The 26,072-nt window shown below is 34.9% G+C and overlaps 3 protein-coding genes across 3 annotated transcripts; 1 reads left to right on the top strand and 2 right to left on the bottom strand.

Annotated features, from left to right (window-relative positions):
* Positions 1-2,988: 2,988 nt before the first annotated feature.
* Positions 2,989-3,384, bottom strand: LOC138898021 (DNA polymerase II subunit B4-like). The gene has a single exon (XM_070184051.1). It carries the CDS (start codon positions 3,382-3,384, stop codon positions 2,989-2,991), a length of 396 nt encoding a protein of 131 aa, XP_070040152.1.
* Positions 3,385-3,501: 117 nt separating this feature from the next.
* LOC104099709 (flocculation protein FLO11-like) lies at positions 3,502-3,951 on the bottom strand. Its single transcript, XM_009606783.1, has one exon. The coding sequence runs from the start codon at positions 3,949-3,951 to the stop codon at positions 3,502-3,504; it is 450 nt and encodes a 149-aa protein (XP_009605078.1).
* A 5,638-nt stretch (positions 3,952-9,589) lies between these two features.
* LOC104099707 (BOI-related E3 ubiquitin-protein ligase 1-like) lies at positions 9,590-12,394 on the top strand. Its single transcript, XM_009606781.4, has 4 exons — positions 9,590-10,488; positions 10,584-10,699; positions 10,865-11,220; positions 11,712-12,394. The coding sequence occupies exons 1-4, from the start codon at positions 10,442-10,444 to the stop codon at positions 12,222-12,224; spliced, it is 1,032 nt and encodes a 343-aa protein (XP_009605076.1). The 5' UTR covers positions 9,590-10,441; the 3' UTR covers positions 12,225-12,394.
* Positions 12,395-26,072: the final 13,678 nt, after the last annotated feature.

The raw sequence follows: 26,072 nt of genomic DNA, 5'->3' as shown, positions 1-26,072 counted from the left end.
CCTCGATAGATGTTAGGCTTTTTGTCCTACAAAATAATCAGGTATCGATATTTGTCTTCTATATATACTAAATAATTTACCCAATAATTTTTAAAATACATAATTATGCTAAATTTGCATTCATGGCTACATAGAAGTATTAGTGTATAGTAATACTACACATCCATCGACTTAAAGCTCGAAATATGTATGAAAATAAACAACATAAATCTGCTAACACGTATAACTATTATACTGAGTACCTACAAGCTTTTACCAGTATAGATATGTATCGAATAATTTTGTTCATCAAAACATAAATAGCTATGTTAATTTAAGTACCTTTATGGATTACTAAAGAACTTGGTTCGTTACCTTACTCCTTAAGCGTAAGAAAAAAGACACAGTAAAGTAAACACAATAATTTTTACGTGGAAAATCACCCGGCTCAAAAGGTGCAAAAATCACGACCTACCACATAAGATGCTAGCTTCAACTTCACTAAAACAATGAGCCAAATGTATAAATTACAAATCTGTAACTCAATACTCTCCGGTTCTCTTAGTATAACTATTTGACTTACAAGTTACTCTAACTTGCAAAATCAAACAGTCACTCCAACTCACTCATTGTATATGACACTTTCATTACAACTCGATTTCCTAAAACACATTTACTAAACTGACTCAAGAAGAACACCAACTCATCGACTTGAGCATAGAAAATGTAGTTCTTCAGTTGATGTGCAAAAGGATGATCTCACCATTCCAAAAAGATATTAACCTCCCTCGACTCCGAGATCTTTTAGGAGTCCTATGCGTAGTTAGCTTCTTGTTTGATAGGATTCCTACTGCTCCAAGGACTCCACAATTCTTGGGACTCTTGTTTCTCACTTATGCAAGCATATCTTCTTAGAAAACAACCCTTATCATGTTAGCAGTCCTCTTCTAACGAACTCGGACTTGCGTAACTTTGTGATTAAGTTGCTGCCTTGTAAGAACTTGTAATCATCAACCTTGAGGACCTAGTTCTTAGAGCAGTTAAGCAGCTACGTTGAGGACCTGGTTCTTAGATTATTTCCTCTAAGCAAACTTTGTTAATCATCAAAACCTCAATACTCAACAAATTCTCCCTTTTTGATGATGATAAACTTTATGCACATAAAATCAGGTAGTCATAAAACTAGGTAATTACCTTACATCACAACCACACGATGATCTAGAGCATGTACAACAGGTATACAACAAGCACATAACTAGGCTACATCAATACTAAACACTCATAACTCTATCTTTTCCCTTTTGGCATCATCGGAAAAAAAAACATGTTAGACAGACGAAGCATAGTTAATGCATGATTCATGGCCATTTAGGCTACAACACAAGCTCAAGAATAATCAAGACAAATAAACTAAGCTGATGAGACAACCATGTGTGAAGCATTAAAATAGCATAAGAGAATTCACAAAATTAAGCCCAAGGCCTTGACTAAAAATATTAGAGCAAAATAAACTGAAACATCCTGCAACATACTCAAAACTAGAAAAAAAATAACATAAAGCGACACTGGGATGATAAAACAAGTTGAAGACATGGGGTGAAGGACCAGGTTCAAAGGTGAGAGGAGGAAGGGTTTAAGGCTTTCACAAAGATGGTAATATGTTGGGCATGAGCCTCTCTCTCCCTTCTGAGATTTTCACTAAGCTGTCTCGTCTCTTTTCTCAACTCATCATTATCTTCCTTAAGCTTAGCATTCTCCTTAAGAGCCAGCTCCAACCTTTTAGAGAGCTCAGCTGCCTTGCGGCTACCAGGTAAAATAGCAGAACTTGTTAGTCCTCTAGTCTTGATCTCCTCATATCCACACTGCTTGAGTATAATAACATCTATAACATTATTGCGATTTCCAAACTTAAGCTCGGGCAAGGCAATATTGAGCTTGTCAAACGGCTCAGTTAGCATGAAGCCATAAAGCATAGCATGCTTGGGTTTGGAAGTGTCTGCAGCCATTGCCATATGCTAAATAATCCGACTAGGGAGATTTATGGCTATGCCAGTATCCAATAGGTCCATCACAACCATGTTAAGCAGGGTGGCTTCATGCCTCCTCTCAGATGTCTGTAATATGTAGGAGCTCACAAAGTGAAATAACAGCTTGTGAAAATGAGTCATGTCAGTCTTGTACACCTTATGGGGAGCATCCAACTCAAACTTCTAAGAAACTTTCCTGGTGACCACAATGCATGTGTCCATATTATTGTCTATAGCTGGCCACTTTTTCTTCAGATAGTTATCAAATCCTAAGGAGGGAATGTTCAATACAAGCCCAAGCTCTTCAGCATCAAACTCCATCTCAAACCCCCTTACTGAACTTTTGACCACCTTGCCATCAAATTGGAAGTTTGCATAAAACTCCACCATATCATCCACACACAGAGGAGAAAATACCTTTACAAAAATATGTTTCCATCCCTGTAGTTCAAGTTTTTCAACTAACTCAGCCATACCTTTCTCATCTGTGTTTGCAGGAATCTTTTCATTGAACACTTTTCGATTCTTGAATTCAGTAAGCTTGTCATCCACAACAGATATAACCCTATTTTTCATTCCTTTACTAGCCTTCTTAGATGTGGTAGCTGTCCTGGTGGGTTTAACAACCTTCCTCTTCTCTGTTGGTTTCTTTGTTTGAAGAGGAGAGTCGGACTCATCCTCTTCACCCAACTCAACTACAGGTTCAACAATAGGAGCTTGCTTTCTTACCTTCTTGGCACCTCTGGACTCCTAAATGATCTACTCATCAACATCCTTTCTTTTACTCTTTGTGAGAGGAGTCCTAGCAGGAGGGCCACTTATTTTCTTGCAGGGATAACTGATTTTGTTTCTTTCGCATGGGCTTTCTTGCTCTTCTTTCGTGCAGCAGACAGGGGTAAATCATCCTCACCGCTACTAACCTTCTCATCTCCAGTAAAAGGAGTTAACACAGTCCCAGTTTCTTTAGTCATTTTCTCTCTACTTATTTTTCTATGATAGTGTTCCCAATAGCCATAGAGCCTTCAGATTCCTCACTTGCATTCTCTTCCTCACTCTCACTTCCATTTTCTTCTTCTTCACCTTCACTCTCAAAGTCACCTTCTTCCTCACTATCTTTTTCTTTCTCTCCAGAATCTCTCACTTGTTCACCAAACTGATCTTCATTCTCACTCTTCTTTTCTTCTCCAGATTCCTCCTCTTTCTCACTCTTTTTTTCATCATTATTATGAGCCGTATCCTGAGCCTGGTGCTCTTTATGACTAGCTACCTCTCCCCCTTCTTCCTCACCTTCGTCATCACCCTCATCCTCAGTGTTGAAAGATAGACAATTAAAAGGCTCTTTATCTATTCGTTCTTTCTCATCTTCCCCCTTAATCATATGTATGATATTTGTGGTGTTCACACTTTTCTCCTAAGTTGCAGTTTCTCTTTCTAAAGTAGTTTCCTCCACTCGTGGTTTGTCACTTCTGGGTGGGACAATTTCTAAGGGTGCAACTTAAATAGCAGAAACTAGATCATCTAACTTTGATGTAGGTAATTTTACCTGATCAGTAGTCGACGTAGATTCCCCTTTAGCCACAACTTCCTTATTCATTGTGTCTTCCTTAGTAGTAGCACGAATCACCACCTTGTCACTCTTAGCTGGTTTTCTTGATGCAGCCTTGATCTTAGTGGGTTTATAGTTGAATTTTGAAGTAGACACAGGTGTATGGGAATGTGATTTTGGAGATGAAGGTCCAGTAGAGGTGGGAATAGCGGGTGCAACAAGAGCGAAGGATGATGGTGCAGGTACAGTAGAGGGTATATGTGGAGAGGGAACTGGTGTGGGTGGAGGTTCACTAGTTGATTTTTCACTTTTTTTAGGTTTGGGCTTCATGTTCTTGGGTTTTGCTTCAGTCTTGGATGAGGATTTTTCCTTAGAGGAAGTTTGGCTTGATTTAGACATGGTGATGAGAGAATAAAATTGATAAAAGAACGAGAGAAGTTTTTCTTTGATTCTTGCTTAGAGTTTGAGAGAAACAGTAAAGTGTGAGAGAAAGCGTATAAGAGGGCTTTTAAGGAGGATAGTCTTGATTTGACTAGAAGAAAGAAAGTAACCGAATTTGAGTTCTAACGATACTCTAATAATGCATATTTTTAACTATTAGACTTTTAGAAGTAATTAGACTCTAATTGCTCTAGGATTCCCCCTTAATCCCTGACTTGATAACAAATATGAGTGATGCTAACATGACTAGACAGTTTGAGTATAGTAGTAATTTCAGTTATTAAGTCCCAATGATTTAAGACAAGATAGTGCGTACCTGAACCAAAGAACCAACTCCTTACCCATTTCTGCAATAAAGCTTCAGTATAATAAGTTAGTATCATAGGACATAGTTATCAGCTAGACTTTTCTGGGCGAGTGTGTGTGCTTAAGACAATCATGAGACTGAATAAAACACATTATATTCGACCATCTACATTTAATTATAAATTTTTTTAGCCAATCATTGGTGTTCAACCTAATTAGAAGTATAAATTAGACTCAGTTCCAGTTTCTTAGTTTCAAAGTGATCCCTACTTAGAGCCTTAGAAAAATATCAGCAATTTGGTCTTCAGTTTTACAGAAATTAATTGAGATATTCCTCTTTTCAACATTGTCTCTGAGAAAGTGATGTCTAATGTCAATGTGCTTGGTTCTCTTGTATTGGCAGAAATTTTTAGCAATGTTTATGGCACTAGTGTTATCATACAAAATAGGAATACAATCAATAAAAATACTATAGTCCCTTAGTTGTTGTCTTATCCACTACAACTAAGCACAACAAGATGTTGCTTCCATATAATCTGCTTTAGCTATAGACAAAGCCACTGAGTTCTACTTCTTTATTTCCCAAGACATCAGGCAATAACCAAGAAAGTGTGTTGTTCCTGAAGTACTTTTGCTGTCAACATGAAACCCTGCATAGTCAACATCAACATAACCAACTAGATCAAAGTTGTACCCTCTAAGATACCACAAACACATATCCTCTATGATACCACATACACATATTAAGAGTCCCTTTAAGATATCTGAGTATCCTCTTTATAACCTTTAGATGAGATTCTTTGGGATTTGCCTGAATTCTTGCACACAATCCCACAATAAATATAATATAAGGCCTGCTTGCTGTGAGATACAATAGTAACCCAATCATTCCTTTATACACCTTTTATTCTACATTTTTTCCTTCTTCATCAAGGTTGAGTTTTTTTGCCACTGTTGTCTCTCTTAGAAGCATTTTTGGAATTTCTCATGAACTTCTTGAACTTAGCAAACATTGCTAGGTCAAGATCATTACTATTAGATTCATCTTCTTCGGATGCCTTAAGAATCAAGGCCTTATCCCTCCTTGGTTCTTTCTTGTGCATTTATATCTTTCTCATCTCATGGGTCTTTAAGTTTCCAACTAACTCATGAAGTGAGATCTTATTATCCAACTCCTTTGCTTCCTGAATAGATGTGACTTTTGATTCCCATGAAGCTGGAAGAATCCTTAGAACTTTGCTAACCAATTATTCTGAAGTAAATACCTTTCCAAGTGATTTCAGTTTATTTGTTATTATAGTAAACCTAGTCATCATCACCTGGATGGGTTCAGACTTCTTCATGGAGATGTGCTCATAGTTCCTTATAAGCAATTCAATCCTTGATTTCTTCACTTGGTTTGTTCGTTCATGAGCAGTTTGAAGAGCATCACAGATCTCCTTTGCATTAGAGCAAGCTGATATCCTGTTGTACTCATCAGGACCAAATCTTCAGATAAGGATCTTCTTGGCCTTTGCATTCTTTTCCATCATTCTGAAATATGCTGCTACAAATTTAGAGGGGTCTTTCGGAATAATTTCATTTTCCCCATTTTGCTTAGTGGGAGTTAGTGGACCTTGATTCACTATGATCCATAGTTCATAGTCTTCAGCCGTCAAGAAATCCTCAATTCTTGCTTTCCACCAACTATAATATTTTCTATTAAATAAGGGTGGTTTATTAGTTGACTGTCCATTGTTAATGCTAGGTTGGGCACTCATTTTACTTTCAAAATCTCTCTAGGTATTAATCGTGTGTGAGAGAACCTGCTCTAATACCAATTGTTAATTTGAGTGTCTTTATGGATTACTAAAGAACTTTGTTCTTTACCTTACTCCTTAAGCGTATGAAAAAAGACACAGTAAAATAAACACAATTATTTTTACGTGAAAAATCACCTGGCTCAAAATGTGCAAAAATCATGACCTACCACGTATGATTTTAGCTTCAACTTCACTAAAATAATAAGCCAAATATATCGATTACAAATCTGTAACTCAATAATCTCTAGTTCTCCTACTTCAACTATTTGACTTACAAGTTACTCTAACTTGCAAAACCAAATAATCACTCCAACTCACTCATTGTATATGACACTTTGATTATAACTCGATTTCTAAAATACATTTATTAAACTGACTCAAGAAGAACACCGACACTAGTAATCGACTTGAACATAGAAAATGTAGTTCTTTAGTTGATGTGCAAAAGGATGATCTCAACAGTCCAAAAAGATAGTATTGAACCTCCCTGGACTCCGAGATCTTTTAGGAGTCCTATGCATAGTCAGCTTCTCGTTTGATAGGACTCCTACAGCTCCAAGGACTCCACAATTCTTGGGCCTCTTGTCTATCACTTATGCAAACATATTTTCTTGGAAAATAACCCTTAGCATGTTTAGCAGTCCTCTTCCAACGAACTCAGACTTGAGTAACTTTGTGATAAAGTTATTACCTTGTAAGAACGTGAAATCATCAATCTTGAGTACCTGGGTTTTAGAGGATTTAAGCAGCTATGTTGAGGACGTAATTTTTAGAGCATTTTTTCTAAGTAAACTTTGTTAATCATCAAAACTTCACTATAATCTGTATTTTTATTAAAAAATTTATTATATTTATAAAAATATTTAGCTCGATATCAAATTCGTTGATCCGATTATTTACATATATTAATTTGAGATCGATGTAGCAACCAAAAACTTAAAATTTTAAATTCATTTCTTATAAAAATATTTTTTTTTTTTTGTTGATAAAAGAACAAACACAATAAACTTAAGAAATAGGAAGAAAATTGGAATAAGAAAGTGTCATGAGAAAGAGACAGAGGAAAAAACAAAATAAACAAGAGTCGGATGGGGAGAAAGGTATATAATTGTGCACATCAACTAAATGATCACCAAATGGTGCGTGAATGAGTAGAGAGGGTTGTCATAGTACACATACAAGGGAAGATGATAAGTATAAATCTGATTAAAAATTTGCCGTGCAGTGCTGTAATACTAGCCAGAGGGAGGAGAAGACTAAGTACTAAAAAGGCTCGTGGGACCAAAAACAAAGACAAATTTGCGTGATGCCATTATATGCGCTCTCTTTCACATTTTCTGGTGGCTTCTCTCTTTCTTTTTGACACCTCCATTACCATTAACTAAAGTTAAAATATCCTTCTTGGTTTTGGGAAAGATTACCAAAACCTACTCAACCTCCTCATCTTTCTTCTTTTGCCAAACAAGAAAAAAAAAGATTTACAGTCTCTCTTTTAGGTAGAACAAGTCGAAAACGTGTCTTGAGAGAGCTATAAGCATTAAAATAAATCCACTCATAAGTAAGGGCTTTCCTTTGCTCGTAGCGCCGGCTGTTCGCCTTTAGTTAAAAGTGGAAATAAAAACACATATGCAATATCAATCGTCCTATATGGTTTCGATTGTAATTTGCCAGTCAATTCAACTAACACACATGACATATATACATATTATAAATACAAAGTAAATTCCGCCAAAAAATTCAAAAGAATAAATCAAGAAGTGTAAACTCTTGATCTGATTTCAGATTACTATGGTGCTTTCTTGGTTAAATGCGTGATAGTTTTATGTGAATGTTTAAATGGTGTTGTCCTCCAAGTTTTTCTTCAAATATAATTTGATTGATGCAAGTGAGTTTTGCATTACGAGGACGTCAATATTATTGTTTATCTCATTTCTTTTTCTCCCACCTCAATATGTTAGTTTGATGGGGTCTGACAATTCGTGAGAGTCGTGTAAGTTGGGGCTTTTCCTTACTCAATACTTTCATTTATATACTTTTAAATTGTTGTTTTCATCAATGGTGCTTGGCTTAATTGATGGAAAGGACAATATGAATCGTAGAATGGGCTGGCATATGATTCAAGAATGAAAGCGCACTATATGGACTAATATATATATGACTTTTATGGTTGAAAGAAAAAGATGTTAATTTGTCTAGATGGGAGAGATTTAATTAGGATGTATGGTGGAGACCTTACGTTTTGCTCAACCATAAAAATGAAAAGATTTTCCAAATGTCACCAACTTGTTTGTTCAATATCAACGTAAATGATGCATTTCAATACGTAGGTAATTATGGGGTGTTCAGCTAATCAGCTTTGCCACATGACTATATTAAGAGGAAAATTGGCTAGTTAATTACAGTCAAGATTCCAATGCAAAATAAAAGGGAGAAAAGTAAAATTCATAGCCCCATCTTCTCTGATTCCTTGCAATTGACTACTTTATTTTACATTAAAAAGCGTTTCAGGTTCTTGAAGTTTCTATTTTCCACCTGCTCGTAGGCTAAATAATAGGAAAAATGGAAGGGATAGGTGAGTGAATTTGACAGATTCATTTGAAGTAAATTTTGGTATAACATTAACTTTGAGAGAAGAAGAAGCGAACTCGGCCAACAAACATAGCAATTAGGTCGGAAGTATGCTGATATCTTCTTTATTTTGTAAGAAAAGGAATGTGATGAATACTAGCAGTTAAGCTGTTTGAATCTTGAAAACCAAGTAAAATTCAATATTACTACATATTTTATCAAAAGCATTTTTCTTTTTTCTTTCTTTTATTACTCGAAATTCAAAAGGAAAATAAATAATTTTGATGTGTGTACATCTCATCCATCCGGTTCCACTTAACAGAGATGCCAAAAGAAAAAAAGAAAAAAAAACTTACAACTTTGGACAACCTCAACAGAGCAATATCTAATTTTCAGAATCATAATTTTCATAAGGACCCACTAGGCAAATCAATAAAAAAAAAATATAAGAAAAAAAAGGAAGAAAACTATTGCACAATGAGAATGACCTAGGCTTAACAACTAGATAGGCATCTTGCATTAGGCAATGGATCCTCTGTGACCACCTCAGAAATTAATTATTAGAACAAGAAACCAATCCCTTTCTCTATGCATACAGGGACAGGTTTGTCTCTCGCTTTAAATAGTGCTCCATTTACCAAGATTATAGACTATATAATACAATTAGTTAATTGCAAATCCCCCATTTACTTAAAGAAAGAGAAACATTAAAAAATTAGACCCGATTTTCTTTCACAAATTATTCACATTAATAGTAAATTGTCTTAGAAAAAAAGAAAAGAAAAAAAGAAGAGGGAGTCATATGAGGGATAGGTGGGCAGCATGGGCCATATACAAACAATTCCAGCGGCAGCGGTAACGGCAGAGACCTTCTGCACGCCCAACAACAATATCAACCCCAACTCCAAGACTATCCCCACATCTCCCTTATTGATTCTCCTTCTCTTTCTCTTTACTTAATATATATATACACACACAAACTTTACGTATGTGGGGTGTGTGGATAATACCAATATACAAGCGAAAAATTCAATGAATAATAAATAATAGAGGGGAGGAAGAGTTGATAAGAAACACGAGAGTTCTCCAAAGAAAGAGCCAAACCAAAGCTAAAGCCACGCAAAAGAGGAAGAGAAACAAGGGAAAGAAGAACAAAGCAAAAGGAAACCAAGAACCAGAATAAGACGGGCTACCTCATTCTCTCTCCCTCTCTTTCTTGGACTGATTCTCTATTCTCTCTCTCTCTTTCTTTCATATGCTTTCAAAAGCATTTTAGCATAGCAACGAAGCAAAGCTAAGGGAGCAAGCAAAAGAAGGCAAGTTTTGAGGAGGAAAAAAACAGAAGAAAGGAAATAAAGATAAAAAGTTTTTAGGTTGGAAAAAGGTGAGGAAGCAGGCAGAAATGGTCATGTTGGTGTCCTTGGAAATGGCTTCTCAGACGTAAAAAGATTCATTCACTCTTTTAACCTCACTCTCTCTCTCTCTCTCTCTAGGGAATCAAAAAGCTTCTTTCTTTTCCCCCTTCATTTACTTGTCCTCATTCTTTACATTTCTTTGGTATTTTGTTGAAGGGTGTCACTGAAGAATCCGCCTTTGTTTAGGGCATCTTCTTTTCTATTCATGCTGTTTATGTGTTAGCCTTATAATCACACAACCCTCACCAATCACACAACTATTTCTTCATAACCATCTTGCAACTTAGAATCCCATTTCTCTCTATATAATCTATCTAACTCTCTGTTCTGAATTCTGATCATATCCCATTTCTAGAAATGGCTGTTCAAGCTCAATACCCATCAAATGTTCTCTTTCTAAACAGGTCTGCACTCAACACCCTTCCTCTTTCTCCCTAAATCGTATCCCTTTTTCTTATCTAAGAAGTCTAATGGAATTTTCTTTGAATCTTGTTTGCAGAAATGTGCAAGAAGGAAAAGGCCAACTAGGTAATGATTATTCATTGCAACATCAACCTGGTGGTAGTGGAGGAGGATCTTTTCTTGATCAAACACAAATGCTATTCAATCCAGGAGGTAGGAAAGACTTCATACTTACATAACAACAACCACTGTGTTTCAATCCCAAACCAGTCAAAAGCTCGATACTTTACTTTGTTTTCTTCTTTATCTTCAATCCTGAATTGAGCATACAAATTTCAATCTAAATATCTAGATATGTTGTGATTTTTGCGATGATAGTTGGTGGAAATACAAGAAAGAGAGGAAGAGAACTTACAAGTACAACGGCAGCAATGAATCCATTGATGTCAATGCAATCTCAGCCTCAACCTCAACTGATTGACCTCACTCAGCTTCATACATCGCCCCCTTCGCAGCAGACACCAAATGTTGTCTCCACCGGACTCCGTTTAGCTTTCGGAGACCAACAGCAGCAGCAGCAACAACAACATCAATTACAGCACCAACATCATCACCATCACTCTCTTTCTCCTCAATCCTCTCAATCATCAGCTTTCTATTCAATATTAACAGAAGATTTAGCTACTCATATCAAACAGCAACGCGATGAGATTGATCATTTCCTCCAAATTCAGGTACTATTTGTTTTTCTTCAAAATTTTACCTTACAAAGAATAGCAACAATTACCGCTCAATCCTAATATCGGTTAGACAGTATGAATTCTGACAATACATTTCGCCCCGTACCGAAATATATTCTATAATTTATCACAAGGGCAGTCCAATACACTAAGGTTCTGTGCATGATCCTTTTATGCGTGGAGTCCAGTGCAGAATTGCAAGTGGCTGTTTTTGCACATTGAACTCGTGACATCTATACGGAGGCAACTTTTACCGGTTGCGCCGAGACTCTCTTCAAAATTCATCAGAAATTGATTAATTTTATACTGATCCTTAAACTCGTTTCTTTTTAATGCGAGTTTGAAATAAGCAATGTGAGCTAGCTAATAGACAATAGAGTTTTTTTCTTTTTCTTTTCAAAATTTACCATGCCTTTTGAATTTGTTTTCCGTAATTCTCAATTGCAGAGGACGTATTTATTTATTTAGTTTTTGATATTCAATAGGGAGAACAATTGAGGCGTACGTTAGCAGAGAAAAGGCAACGTCACTACCGTGCACTGATGGGAGCAGCAGAGGAGTCAATGGCGCGAAGGCTAAGAGAAAAAGAAGCGGAGATGGAGAAAGCAGCGCGGCGAAACGCGGAGCTAGAGGCGCGTGCAGCGCAATTGAGCGCGGAGGCACAGGCGTGGCAAGCAAGGGCGAGGGCACAGGAAGTGACGGCGGCAACGCTGCAGGCGCAGCTTCAACACGCAATGATGAACGGCGGCGGGTGTAACGAGAGAAACGACGGGAATGGCGGAGGCGAACCGGAGGATGCTGAATCGGCGTACATTGACCCGGACCGAGTCGTTGAGTCGACAGGTCCGAGTTGTAAAGCGTGTGGGAAACGAGTCGCCTCAGTGGTGCTATTGCCATGTCGCCATTTGTGTGTTTGTACAGAATGTGATGCCGTTGCTCAAGCTTGCCCGTTGTGTTTCTCCATTAGAAGCTCAAGCGTTGAGGTCTTTCTTTGTTAGAAGCCCAATTGGAAGCCCAAGAACCGGCCTACTTAATTTTCAGCCCAAGCCCAAGTCCTGAACTACCTTTTCAATTAATGTTCTAATGGTTAAAAGGAGTTATTACAATTAAAAAAGGTAAACAACAAAAATAATATTTCATTTAATAAGTATATAATTTCTTACTTCGATATTTTCTTCTTTTCTTGGAGTTTGGTTTTGCAGCAAATTAAGGACTCAAAATTTTTCATTGCCTTTTATTTTGGAGAGGTTAACACAGTTTGAGATGAGGCCTTGCCTTTGCCGTTCTCTCTTTTTTATTTTTTTTCCTTTTTCTCTTCTTTTAGAAAATTAATTCATTTGTAAATCCGCTTATTTACCCGTCCTTTTGACTTATTTTCCACATGACCATCTAGAGCCTAATTAAAAGTTCGGCTTGAATTTATTTTTCTAACCTAATTAAGAGATTTATTCAGTACCATGTTAAAATGAGAATTATTACACCAGAAATTAGCACGGCGTGACCCCTAAAGTTGATGGTGGTCTTGGTGGAATGCCGCCATTTTAGATGGTCTTAGAAAAGTGTCTGCCTTTTTTACTTCAAAACTATAGTTTTTGTTTTATTTTTAAAGCTTGAAATTCTTGTTTGATGGTGAAAAATTAAAATTAATGATTGATTTATTGTTAAAATCCTTTGAATGTTGATAATTTGTGTTTAACCTTTTAAGTTCAGACAGATTTTGGCGATTTAATTTAAAAATCTCTAAACTCCATTATTGGACCTATAAAGTATTGAAAAAGACAAACTTGATCTTTTTGATTTAGTGTTATTAGACTAAAGTAGTGATTAGGGATTGTTTGTATTAGTAGTTGGAAGCTTTGTTTCAAGTTTGGGATCATTTGGAACTTGTTTGTTGTTTGATCGAAATTAAAGTTCTAAATTCGAATAACACTTTGTTAAAATTACCTAAAAAAATATGTCAATCCGATAGACTACAGTGAACAACTTAACATATAGGTAAATAAAATATAGCATCAACTCTACCGATCTAGTTAGAAAAATTTTCGAAGAGCAAAAGTATGACAATCTGGTAGACTTTTATGAACAACTTAACAGATAGATAATAATAATAGTATCAACTCTATCTTATTGATGGAGAAATTCTAAAGAGCAAAAAGTATGACAATTCTGTACACATTGATGAACAATTTAATATCTGAACCTGGATTGAAAGTTTGGTTGGAACTTATTTTGTTAGCCCAGTTGTATTTAAACATTAATATCCTCCTTGAACTCTAAGATATAGATTCTCCTCTATTTTTGTCAAAGTTTTGGCGCATAATTAATTAGCAACTTACGTGGTACAATTGTTTATCAGTATCCTATTCTCTTGCAACATTAATGTTTCATCCCAACTTTCATTACTATAATATAAGTAATTAAATCTCCCTTCTAATAAACTTCTGTCACGTAATAATTACAGTCAAACATTTCTATAACAATATTTCGATATAGCAATACTTCTCTATAAAAGTTAAGTTTTTTCTGAACCAATTTTTATTTTATGTTATAATATATGTTCTCTATAATAGCATTTCGCCATAACATCTAAAAATATTCGGAGCAAACAAGACTGTTATAGTGAGATTTGACTTTATATTTATTTACTGCTCTAATGTTTAGAACCTCATTTTGTCACGAATTTAACAAGAGTACGAATTTCCCTTCTGTCATGAATTTCACAAGAGTACATTCATATACTCTTTTTCAGTCTCCATGTTTTTGTACTGCTGTGTTTAAAGGCTAGGATATTTTGACATACGCTCCCTGTTGGTACAAAATAATTGCACGGACAACTTGGGTTGTTTTAATTAGATGTAGCATTTGAAGCATTTTCGCTTGATGTCAAGTCTCTAGTACCGTCGCGAGCCGCATTCTTGTCACACATACTGTCTTGGAATTTCTCCGAAGGAGGTTCTGCGGTGCACTATGCGACCGCAGAACTGTTCTGCGGTGCATGATGCGATTGGCATAGTCAGAAATTTTGTCAAAGAGAGTTCAAACTTTAAAGAAATCAATAAAAAAAGATCGATGAATGGGTGCACCAATTTTTTTAAATCTACTATGCTAGATTTAGCTAAATAAAAATACTTGTAATAAAACTATAATTTTATAAATTAAAACTAACATAAAAAAGAAAATAACAGAAAATTTACTGATAATAGTAAGCATAAAACCAAAGGAAAAAAAGAGTCTGAGAGGGTTTATAGTATGTAGAAAACTTTTGAAAATTTTTTTTGTAGAATTTGACTTTTAAATTATAAAATTTATTTTAGAAATAACTTTAAATTTTAAAACTACTTTTAAGATTAGTTGTTTGTTTTTACATATATGATGGTCTCCTTTTAGTTTTGATAAATAAAATGAGCAAGTATTTAATTAGACAGGAATTTGAACCCATAAACAATACGTCATTTTGAACTTTCTAGACCACTAGATTGTCTCACTCAACTATATTATATATGTTCAAAATAATATATAACTATATAATGTAATATTTGATCTATATACATGATATCATTTTCTAGCAAACGGTGTTCGCTTGACCACCCTCGGGATAGTGTGGCTATGCCGCGTAGAAGGAAATTTTAGTAGTACATTTGGTTGGCTTTGTAAATATGAACATTTAAGAGGCTCTAAAACTGTTAAGTTTCCTAATTATTAACTTTAATTAGTTAGTAAATAAAACAAGAGGAAATAGCAAAAAAAGTTCTGTAGTCTTTGCTGATTGTTCAAACTCTTTCTTCACAAGTATCTTCCAAAAGTAAATGACAGAAGCTCTTAGTTTGACAACTTTATTGTCAATTTAAATAACATAAAGTCATTACAATCTTAATGATTTTTTCTTTGGTTGGTTCACATGATGTCTTAAACCCACGTTAGAGATTAAATTAGGATGTGAAAGCAGAAGAATTTGATAAGAACACGTTCCTGATCAATTGTTTCCCAACTTATATTGTTTATTAAATGCCTATTATAAAACGTAACCAGGTGCGCAGGAAAAAAAGGAACTAAATTAAGAATCTGTGTTTGTTTTTTTCTTCTCAGAGAGCAAACTTAAAATCACAATAATGCAAATTCAAATTTGCATGTTGGACTAACTTCCCCTTTTCTATGGATTTAAATTCAAGTTTCTTTGGGACGTATTCACGCGTTTGACACAGTAACACGTTGGCTTTGTTATATTTATCTCTTACTTTTTTTATAAATTTCTTTGAAGGTTCTGATAGCTACCTTACAAAATTTACTAGGGGGTAAATATTATTCAATTCTACTGTTTGCACCACCTTCAACTTGTCCGTTTCTTTATCTTACCAATTTACCATATGGGATATCCTATCAATTTTCGCAATAAATAATGGCAGCTACACACTGCTGAACTTTGACAAACTCATACAACCATTTTCTTCTTTCCACAATAATTTGTTCAAAGAGGACTCAATGTACTAACCAGAAAGGAAAATAATTGTACTAGTAATGAATCATTGTATGGTATGGACCCTTGAAATAATGTGCAGTGGGATATGTAGCTAATAATGTTTTGACATAACAAAGAGATCTGAGGAAGTGTCAAATCTTGAAATAAAATTGAACTGAAATTAACACAGGCAGTACAGTAACATGATGTACCTAGTTTATATCAATCTTCTTGTGTGTTTTTGTTCTTTTTTTATGTTATGTTAGGTAAGTAACCACATTTCCATTTCCCTATTTGATGACAATTTGACTTTAGTCAAGAAGATAGATGATAATCTTTTTTACCAACACTAAAGTTGAGAACTTAAATTTCGTGCGCTAACAATTAAACTCCTAAGATCACTAAACTCCGATATGTCAATCTCCTATTTTTGCTATCTCGTCTCATGAACAATTTCAATATATATGGCACAAGCACTTCCATATGTCGAGGCTAGAATGGCATCGCGTGTTTCACGTTTTACCGTAGTACCTGATTATATTGAGTTTTGATTGATGAATGAGAAGGAAAATAAAATAATATCATACTCGTCTTCGGCCTCATGTCCTTTGATCCCTTCGCCTGTCCACTGAGGGTGGGAGGAGCTAGCATTCCTATTCCATTCGTTTCAATTTAAATGATTTAGTTTGACTTGACATAAAGTTTAAGAATAAAGAAAACTTTTAAAATATGTGGTTAATTCTAAAATCTTAAGGGACAAAAGTTTTGTGGGGCCATGATATTTGTGTGACTATAAAAGCTTCTCATTAAGGATAAAATGAGTAAAATAAAAGGTTTAAATATAAATTATTTCCAAATATAGAAATATAACATTATTTTTGGAATGGACTAATAAAGAAAATGTGTCATTTAAATTGAAACGGAAGAAGTACTACTTTTGGACAAATGGAGGAGCAAACAGCAACATATATTTAATATAATACTAAGATAATAAGATTAGTCAAAACCAAATCAAGTTTAAGTACAAAAATATTTTGACAAGTTAGTCTAGAAAAAAATTAGCAGATGATATCTTGAATATGGAACTGCAAAAAGCATCTGGTGTGTTAAAAGGGCATGTTGTGGACTTAGAGGGTTGGTCATAGGGTTCACGTAAACTAATAATTTTTGCTCAAATTCTGTATATATATTAAAAAATTAACTGATTTTCTATAAATATTTGACAGTAAACCTTATTACTGTTGTAACATTTGTAGGAACTCATAAACTTTAAATTTTAGATTCCCTCCGTCTCCTATTGTTTAACCAAAGAGACTGCCTTTCTGGCTGTTCAAGTATATGTTTGAGAACGAGAACCCCAAGAACTTGACTTTTGAAATTCAAAATAGCAATAGAGTCAAATGCTTCAATTCCCAGTCGATACTTCATACTTGTTGCATTTGGTCCGTTGACCATTAAAAGAGATGAAATAAATGATTTTCTGATGCGTTTACTTAGAAATCTACAGTCCTCTTACAACATCTTAATATAAGCATTATTTGAGATAGTTTTGTAATGACGTAAATTACAAGTCCCATTACACAAAGCTGCTCCTAGGCAAATGGTAATATATAGCATAATATATCTGTAATAAGTAGGGGTGAAAGCTAGATAATGCCATTTGTAAGGGTAATTTTTTGTATGAAATTGCAATCCATATAATTGTTAGATGGGGCAGGTTTTTAATCCCCTTTTTCCAAGATTATATAGTAATGGACCTCAAAGCACGTACATATTTTTGTTTTTTCTCACAACCAAAACCACATTTCAAATCAATCTTCCACCTTATAGATTACAAGTGGGATAAACTAAATCTTGTTCCTTTATTACTTTATAAACTAGTTATTCTCATGCATGATCTTATGATCCAATCTTCTCATGGATTTAATGAGAGTAGGGGACAAACACATGGGTCGGATCGGATATGGGCGGATTGAAAACGAGTAATACAAAAATTAATAAAATATCCGATCAATCCATATTTAATACGGATAGGAAATGAGTTAATCGATGAATTGAGGAACTTCCAATTGTGTCTTTTCAAATGTAAAAGTTAAACTCATTGGTTATCCATTAAATTATATATTTTTTATGTGGACAATATAAAAGTCTTTCATATTTGACCCATTTTAAAAAGATCATTATCCGACCCATTTATTTAATGGATAATATAAACGAATAATTATTTTTTAATCTATTTTGCCACTAGTAAATGGGAGGTACACGTTATGCTTTAACGGAATAATTACTTTGAAAAGAACTAAACAGGCAATTAGCAACTTAAATAATGAACCATTACCTAAATGCATAACACTAAGCATATGACTTTTGCTTCTGCTTTAATTCTAGATCTGCTATGTGTTGTGGCATGTAAATGAGATCACATCCTTCCAACCTAATTTTTTCCCTTTTCGTTTTCTCCCCTTACCTTTTATTATGACTTTGGCTAAGACGATAAATCATGTTTTGTCCTGAGAAAGAGAGGCATGATAATTAGGCTCGTATATAAGAAAAGAGGTTAAGAAAGTATGTATACTCTTGGTGTGTAAAAAATATTTATAAAATAATATAACGTAAGTAATCATACGTAACTCTACTTAATTAATTAAATGAAAATGTCAGGGGAAAAAAGTGGGGGTGTTTAATAATATATGAACCAAACAATGCAAAGTACTTTATTTTGTCCTCCTTTTGTGAGGTGATATATACATATAACAGGAATAATGGCAGTCACAAGAAAGGAGCTAGCGTTGCATAAATAAGACCATATATAGTATATGTTTACTCCCTTCTCCTTCATTGAGGTAAGGCTGGAGAGGAGGGTCGGGTGGGTGGGTTTGGGAGGGGGGGGGGTCATTAGTATTTTGCTTTAAAGATTCAATGCTCCCCTATATGAACCTAAAACCTCAACCCCACCCTCACCACCAATAAGGAATTATTAATTAAAAAAAATCTCAAAACTGAAAATTTTCTTAAAATTATTCGTTATATATGATCACGGCTTTAGAGTCATTTTGAGGGCAGTTGGTAGGTTTGCTTTTGTTCTTCTCAATATTTTCTATGAAATATACGTTTCAAGAGCCATAACATATCGTTATAATTTTTCTGTTGGTCCATTTTATTGTGATTTGGCATCTTATGTTGTTAGATTCATATATTTTTGTCCGCCAATGTAAATAGAATAATCAAAGGCTTCTCCACTGATAAAAATAAGCATAAAGAACAGAATTCCCCTTAAATCCAGGCGTTTGCTGGTTTATTGTTATGAATTGTCCTTCTCCTTTAGCCTTTTTGTATTATAGGCCAATGCAATGAAATTTGACATGAATGAATATTAATCAAAGTTTTAATTATAATACTATAACTTAGGTTATCAATAAACCTTCTTATTGGCTTGTCGGTGCATTTTCCAGTTTAGTTACTTAATTAAGTTGAGCTAGTAGCTACCAACAATGAGATCATGGTTGTAACCACCCATTTTTAAATGTTCAACTCAACTTGAAACCAATAAAGTTCACGAGACACGACCCATGACTCTCTCCATAGAGTTCTTACTTTGTCCACACTTATTTCATCCCAAGAAAACTCTACTTTTCATGACAGAGTTTACAAATATATATACCAATGAAAAAACGAGAAAAAAGAAGTATTAAATGTAAATTGGTCTATGTTCATTTGGATATAAATAACTCAACATTCCATCAGGCGCATCATTCAATCTTTTGGAGTATGAGGACTAACATATTAATTTTTATACTCGTTTTGATCCACTTTAATTGATTTTTTGGCATTTGTTTTGTATGATTTTTTCAAATATCAAGAACGAATTATCTTTTTTTTCTAAAGTTACTATTGGAGTAAAGAATCTAGAAGTATTTGTTGTATTTTCAGTGAACAAATTAAGGTTAATATGATCAATTATATTGTTAATTAATGCTAAAAGATGAATTTCTTAATATGTGTGATCGAAACAACCAAAAAATCAATTTAAGTAGATCGGAGAGTATATATATAATATCTAGTTTGGCGGAAATGCCACAGATTTACATACACCGTAAAAACAACATAAATCTGCCCCTAAATATACTTACACATTTTTTACATAATACATGTATGAGTGTACTGTATCCTTATTGTTTCGTTTACTTAAATAGATTTGGGAGATTTTGAATTACTTAACATAACTCATACATGTATTATGCAAAACATGTGTAAGTATATAATCCATGAATTTTATTACTTTCTATATAATAGTTAATAACACGAGTAATATTATGTGAAGGAGTTTGTAGACTATGGTTTGCTGTCAAACTTCCAAAATTCGAGCCTAAATTTTTTTTTTTAATTTTAAACCCCTTAAAAAATTCGAGCTTAAATTATTAACCATATGAACCATCTCGTGAGAATAGACAACAGTAATGATGAAAAGAATTAGATTGGAGAAAAAAAACAATTTACACATGATTTTCAAAGGCTGGCAGTTACCTAACAAAATTAAGGGAAAAGGGCCAAATATACCCCTTTATTTTCATATATTATTTATATTTAACCTCTGTTATACTATCAGGCTAAATTACCCCTACTGTTATACTATCGGGCCAAATTTACTTATACAATCAGTAAACTTTTAAAAATACCCCTTGTTAAATAATCCAAAATCTATCAAATTCCTTTTATTTACTTTTATTTATATAAATCTCCCAAATACATGTTTCTTCTTTTTGACAAATGCATGATATTTACTAATTAATGCAATAGCACTGTATTTGGTCCCCTTCGTATCTTGTCATTTTTTTCACGATTAAAAAAGCGGTAAGCTTATTAATTCTAGGGAAAATGGCCAAATATACTCTTCTATTTTCATATATTGTCTACATCTAACTTTCATTATATTATCAGACCAAATTTACCTCTACCGTTATACTATCGGGCCAAATTTACTCATACAATCAGCAAACTTTTAAAAATACTTATTTAAATCACTTGTTGTTCTTCTTGCTCCATTATTTTTAAAAATTACTATTGATGTGAATGTTAAACTTACTTGATTATATAAATTATTCATAATTATTTTAAATTACAGATGCACCCATTTCTCTTCTTATAATAAATAAAATTGATTTAATCATATACACACCGTAGAATTTAGTGGGTCTATTTATTATAATATGCAGCTGATCATCATGTATGTACATGTATTTTCAAATATATTTTGTCATTGCCTGGTTAGTATAGAGTTCGATCGACTAACTTAAGAGTGCACAATATGTAGGTATTTAATTAAAATAAAATTGAATTAGACAATGTAAAGTCTGCGAGGAACTTCAACTTCAATTTCAATCACTAATACTTGCAAAGTCTCCATACATTTGGTGCAACGAATTCATTAAAATTGGAATGTTGGAAATACTTTTAGAATTTAGAAAAGCTACCTAATTTAGATTTTTTAATTTACAATACTTTATTTATTCGATTGTATTATTTAATATTTTTTTCTCTTATTTTTTTTCCTCTAATTCAAAAAGCAAGTAAATGCCAATTATTTCAAAAATAGTGGATCAAGAAGAACAAGAAGTGATTTAAATAAAAGTAATTTGAGAGATTTTGGATTACTTAACAGATCAAGGGGCATTTTTAAAAGTTTGCTGATTGTAGGGGTAAATTTTGCCCAATAGTATAACAGTAGAAGTAATTTAGCCCGATAGTATAACAAAAGTTAAATATAGACAATATACAAAAATAAAGGGGTATATTTAGCCCTTTTCCCTTAATTCTGTTAGGTAACTGCCAGCCTTTGAAAATCATGTGTAAATTGTTTTTTTCTCCAATCTAATTCTTTTCATCATTACTGTTGTCTATTCTCACGAGATGGTTCATATGGTTAATAATTTAGGCTCGAATTTTTGAAGTTTGACAGCAAACCATAGTCTGCAAACTCCTTCACATAATATTACTCGTGCTATTAATTATTATATAGAAAGTAATAAAATTCTATATTTGTCACACCCCTTTTATACCCCAAAAAGATATATGTGTTATTAATTGTGGGTTAAAGAGTTTTTCCAATTAAAGTGATAAATTTGAGTAGGGATTATTTTATTTACAGAGTCGCCATTGGAATTGATTTTTGGGTGTTTCAAGTCACCTTTTATTTGAATCCCTAGTCAAAGGAAGGTTTGACTCTATTATTATTGGTTTGCAAAAATAAAGTCCGGGTAAGGAATTCTGTTAACCGGGGAGAAGATGCTCCGAGTCCCGTGGTTCTAGCACGGTCGCTTTATTGACTACAACTTGGCTTGAATTAATTTTGGATAACATGTGTTTAATTGGTTCTCACGTTTTTAACTATGTCCGCTTTTATTATTTGATTGAATTTATAAAACAAATGATTGGGATAATATTATGTTGTCATAACCACGCTACGCAAGCGAGTGTGTGATGGAATAACAAAATTTATTAACTTATCATAATTGCGCCTCGCAAGCGAATCCGAAATCATGACAATCAATTATTTGTAGTACTTTTGAGAAATTACTACATTTGTGATTAAGAAAATTAGTTTTAGGAAATTATTAAATACCACTATCACGCTACGCAAGTGAATCCGCAATTAGAATAAGAGATTAATTAAATTAGGAAATAATTAAGCTATAAAAATTATAGAATTAATTTACTAAATATTAAACACCACGCTATGCAAGCGAGTCTGTGAGTAAAAAAATGAAAGTGCGCCTACTAGTTGCCTAACAATATTGTTAATTATTTTTCCTAAACTAATTTTGAGATTATTGTGAGACAATAAGTTATGGAGAATAAAATTGGGTCAACTTCTAATCTCAAATCCATATAATTTATTAGATCACCTCACGATCAAATCAACGAATTCAACAATGACCTACTTACTCTTATAGTTCAATCAAACCAAATAGCCCAAAGAAATCCATTATATGTCGAGCATACCAAAGTAACATAATTTTGGCCTAATCTACTAATCAAACTTAGCAGCGCCCAAATAGACTAGAAAAGAAAATTTCATGAACTATCAAATTATCATGCAAAACACACAAGCACTCCAACCTGTTTTCTTTATCTCAGTGCAACAGTAACATCCACATTCATGAGAATCTCCAAGTAAACAAAATAATCCACAAAATATAACAATGAAATACTAGCTCAAACAATCAATAAACAAGTAGTAAAAGACTAACAAATTAACTAATGCATGATGTCGAGCTAAAATGGTAAAGAAAAAAAAGATAGAATGGACCTTTTGCAGCCAAAATTCCTTCTGAACCTTTATTCAAAAATAAGCATTTGATTACAACCCGAAACAAAATCTAACAACGAACTCGAACCAAAAACGAAAATCTGCTTGCGCCTTCGACTGGAGCTCAACCAAGCAAACTTCATGTTCATTATAAACAAACCACGATCCGATCGAGACCGGCGCCAGTGCCGGAAACCTTGAACCCAACTCAAAAACTCCACTGAACGGGGTGGCCTTACACAGTTAAAACGAACCTCTATTCGTTGGCAAACATGGTGCGACGACGACTATTTTTGGGGTGGTTTGGTGCTGCGTTTCAGCTAGTTTTATGTGGCTGTTTCAGCGTTTGTAGCTGCTGTTTCGGGTTGTTTTTGGAGCAGCTGTTTCATGGCTATTTGCAGCTAGTTTTAAGGCTGTTACGTGGCTAATTTTGCTGGATTTGAGGATAGTTTATGAGCTGGTTTAACTATGCTTTTGGTGGTGAACAAGGTGCTTTTGATAACTGTTTTTGTTGCCTCTTTAGAGTGATTTCAGCTGTAGGTTTTGAGTGATTTTGGACCTCGTTCTTTAGCTGAAATTTGCTGCCAAAAAGGGTCCTCGTTTGTTTGCCTTTGTGGCTGATTTTTGGGTATGGGGTTTGTGAGTGTGGGACAAGCATGAGGGACAAAGCATGGGGGACAAGTATGGGGGACAAGGAAAAGTGGAGTAGGGACAAAGTATGGGGAGATGTGAGCGGGAAAGATGGAATAAGAAGTGAGGTATTTATGAGATGAGTGAGAAACAATTCAAACATGGTAAAAAATTAAGTGCTCACAGCATGCCCCTCTTTACTTGGAAACATGAAGAGTTTTCAGGCAAAGAAAAGATGAGCGATATCACTAATCTTTGGCCATACCATTATTCAAGAGGGAAGAAAATAAAAGATAGGGTGCAACCGAGTCCTGGTTTAGACAACCTACATATCCCAGGTATATGTGAATTACGCCGCGTGTAGTTCAAGGAAAAGGATGGAATGCTGAGTTGGAGAGTCAAGTGAGGTTCCGTCGAGGCTCCGGTCTGTAGTCCAGTTATTACATCAAATATCAAAAAGAAACTAAACAAACCTATCCGCTATGAGTTACAAGATTCCTATCTATAAGTCTTCTGAAACTTGATCTTGAATCTTGACCGGTTCCTCACGCAAACTCTGATTTGAACCTTGATGCTTGCTAGTTGTGGGTGCTAATTCATTCTTCTATGGCTTCTTCTAATCAAAACGGGAAATGTAAGGCTCGTAACTTTAGTTATGTCTTGAGCAATCCATATCCTTTCCATTTGCTTCTGCATTTGGATTCACTTCTTTTCCTTTTCTTTTCTTTATTCTGGATTGAGAAATCTTCTTTTGGTCATCTCAAACCATGTGCCTCAAGGTAAAACCTACTCAGACACCAAAACAAACAAACGAACAAAATTTTCTGCCCCAGTTTTCACAAGGAAAATTTCGTGAGTTATTGTAACAAAATTCTAAACTACTTCTTTATTGAAAGCAATAAAAGATCGGGAATGGTATACCCTGAAAAGATCATGTTGAGAAAATGTGGCCAGGGAATGGTATACCCTATATTGGCAATGATATCAGAGAGTGGTGTACCCTATATTTAAGATCAAACCAACTAGGGAATGGTGTACCATATGTTGGAGAACAGTGCTAGGGATTGGTGTACCCTATACTGGTAAGGAAATGTTACCAGGGGTTGGCGCCCTGTATTATTGAAAAGGAAATGTAACCAGGGGTACGTGCCTTGTATTACTGGAAAGGAAATGTAACCAGGGGTTGGCGCCCTGTATTACTGAAAAGGAAATGTAACCAGGGGTTGGCGCCCTATATTACTGAAATGAAAATGAATCCCCAAGGAAAAAAGGTTCTACCTGGGTTAAAGTTCGAAAAGCGAGCCTGAGCGAAGAGTACTTATACCCAGAATATGAGTTGGATCCCCCTAGGCGAAAAGTTTCTACCCGGGTTAAACTACGTAAAACAACCTGAGCGAAGATTACTTCTACCCGGAAACTATGAGCTGGATCCCCCTAGGCGAAAAGTTTACACCTGGGTTAAGTTACATAAAACAGCCTAGGCGAAGGGTACTTTTACCCGAAACTATGAGCTGGATCCCCCTAGGTGACAAGGTTGTACATGGGTTAAGTTACGTAAACATCCAGAGCGAAAAGTATTTCTACCCGGAATTATGAGCTTGATCTCCCTAGGCTTAAAGGTTCTACCTGGGTTAAGCGACGTAAAACAGCCTGAGCGAATAGTACTTCTACCCGGAATTATGAGCTGGATCCCCCTAGGCGAAAAGGTTCTACCTGGGTTAAGCTACGAAAACCAGCCTGGGCGAAGAGTACTTCTACCCGGAACTATGAGCTAGATCCCCCTAGGCGAAAAGGTTCTACCTGGGTTAAGCTATGAAAAACAACCTAGGTGAAGAGTACTTCTACCCGGAACTATGAGCTGGATCCCCCTAGGCGAAAAGGTTCTACCTGGGTTAAGCTATGTAAAAAAACCTGAGCGAAGAGTACTTCTACCCGGAACTATAAGCTGGATCCCCCTAGGCAATAAGGTTCTACCTGGGTTAAGCTACAAAAAACAGCTTGGGCGAAGAGTACTTCTACCCGGAACTGTGGGCTGGATCCCCCTAGGCAAAAAGGTTCTACCTGGGTTAATCTATGTAAAATATCTCGAGCGAAGAGTACTTCTACCCGGAAACTATGAGCTGGATCCCCCTAGGCGAAAAGGTTACACCTGGGTTAAGCTACGTAAAATAACCTGGGCGAAGAGTACTTCTACCCGAAACTATGAGCTGGATCCCCCTAGGCGACAAGGTTTTACATGGGTTAAGCTACGTAAACATCTTTAGCGAAAAGTATTTCTACCCTGAAACTATGAGCTGGATCCCCCTAGGCAAAAAGGTTCTACCTTGGTTAAGCTATATAAAACAAGCCTGGGCGAAGAGTACTTCTAACCAGAAATATGAGCTGGATTCTCCTAGGCGAAAAGGTTCTACCTGTGTTGAGCTACGAAAAACAAGCCTGGGCGAAGAGTACTTC

Source organism: Nicotiana tomentosiformis, chromosome 8, assembly GCF_000390325.3.
Source record: "Nicotiana tomentosiformis chromosome 8, ASM39032v3, whole genome shotgun sequence".
Lineage (NCBI taxonomy): Eukaryota > Viridiplantae > Streptophyta > Magnoliopsida > Solanales > Solanaceae > Nicotiana > Nicotiana tomentosiformis.
The sequence above is the reverse complement of the archived record's forward strand: the minus strand, read 5'-3'. Positions and strand labels throughout refer to the sequence as shown.

Bases quoted from the DNA above. Each gene is read 5' to 3' on its own strand.
- LOC138898021 (XM_070184051.1), bottom strand. From the start codon at position 3,384: ATGATTAAGGGGGAAGATGAGAAAGAACGAATAGATAAAGAGCCTTTT.
- LOC104099709 (XM_009606783.1), bottom strand. From the start codon at position 3,951: ATGTCTAAATCAAGCCAAACTTCCTCTAAGGAAAAATCCTCATCCAAG.
- LOC104099707 (XM_009606781.4), top strand. From the start codon at position 10,442: ATGGCTGTTCAAGCTCAATACCCATCAAATGTTCTCTTTCTAAACAG. The intron at 10,489-10,583 runs GTCTGCACTCAA...TCTTGTTTGCAG, and splicing joins AATGTTCTCTTTCTAAACAG to AAATGTGCAAGAAGGAAAAG. The intron at 10,700-10,864 runs GTAGGAAAGACT...TTGCGATGATAG, and splicing joins AATGCTATTCAATCCAGGAG to TTGGTGGAAATACAAGAAAG.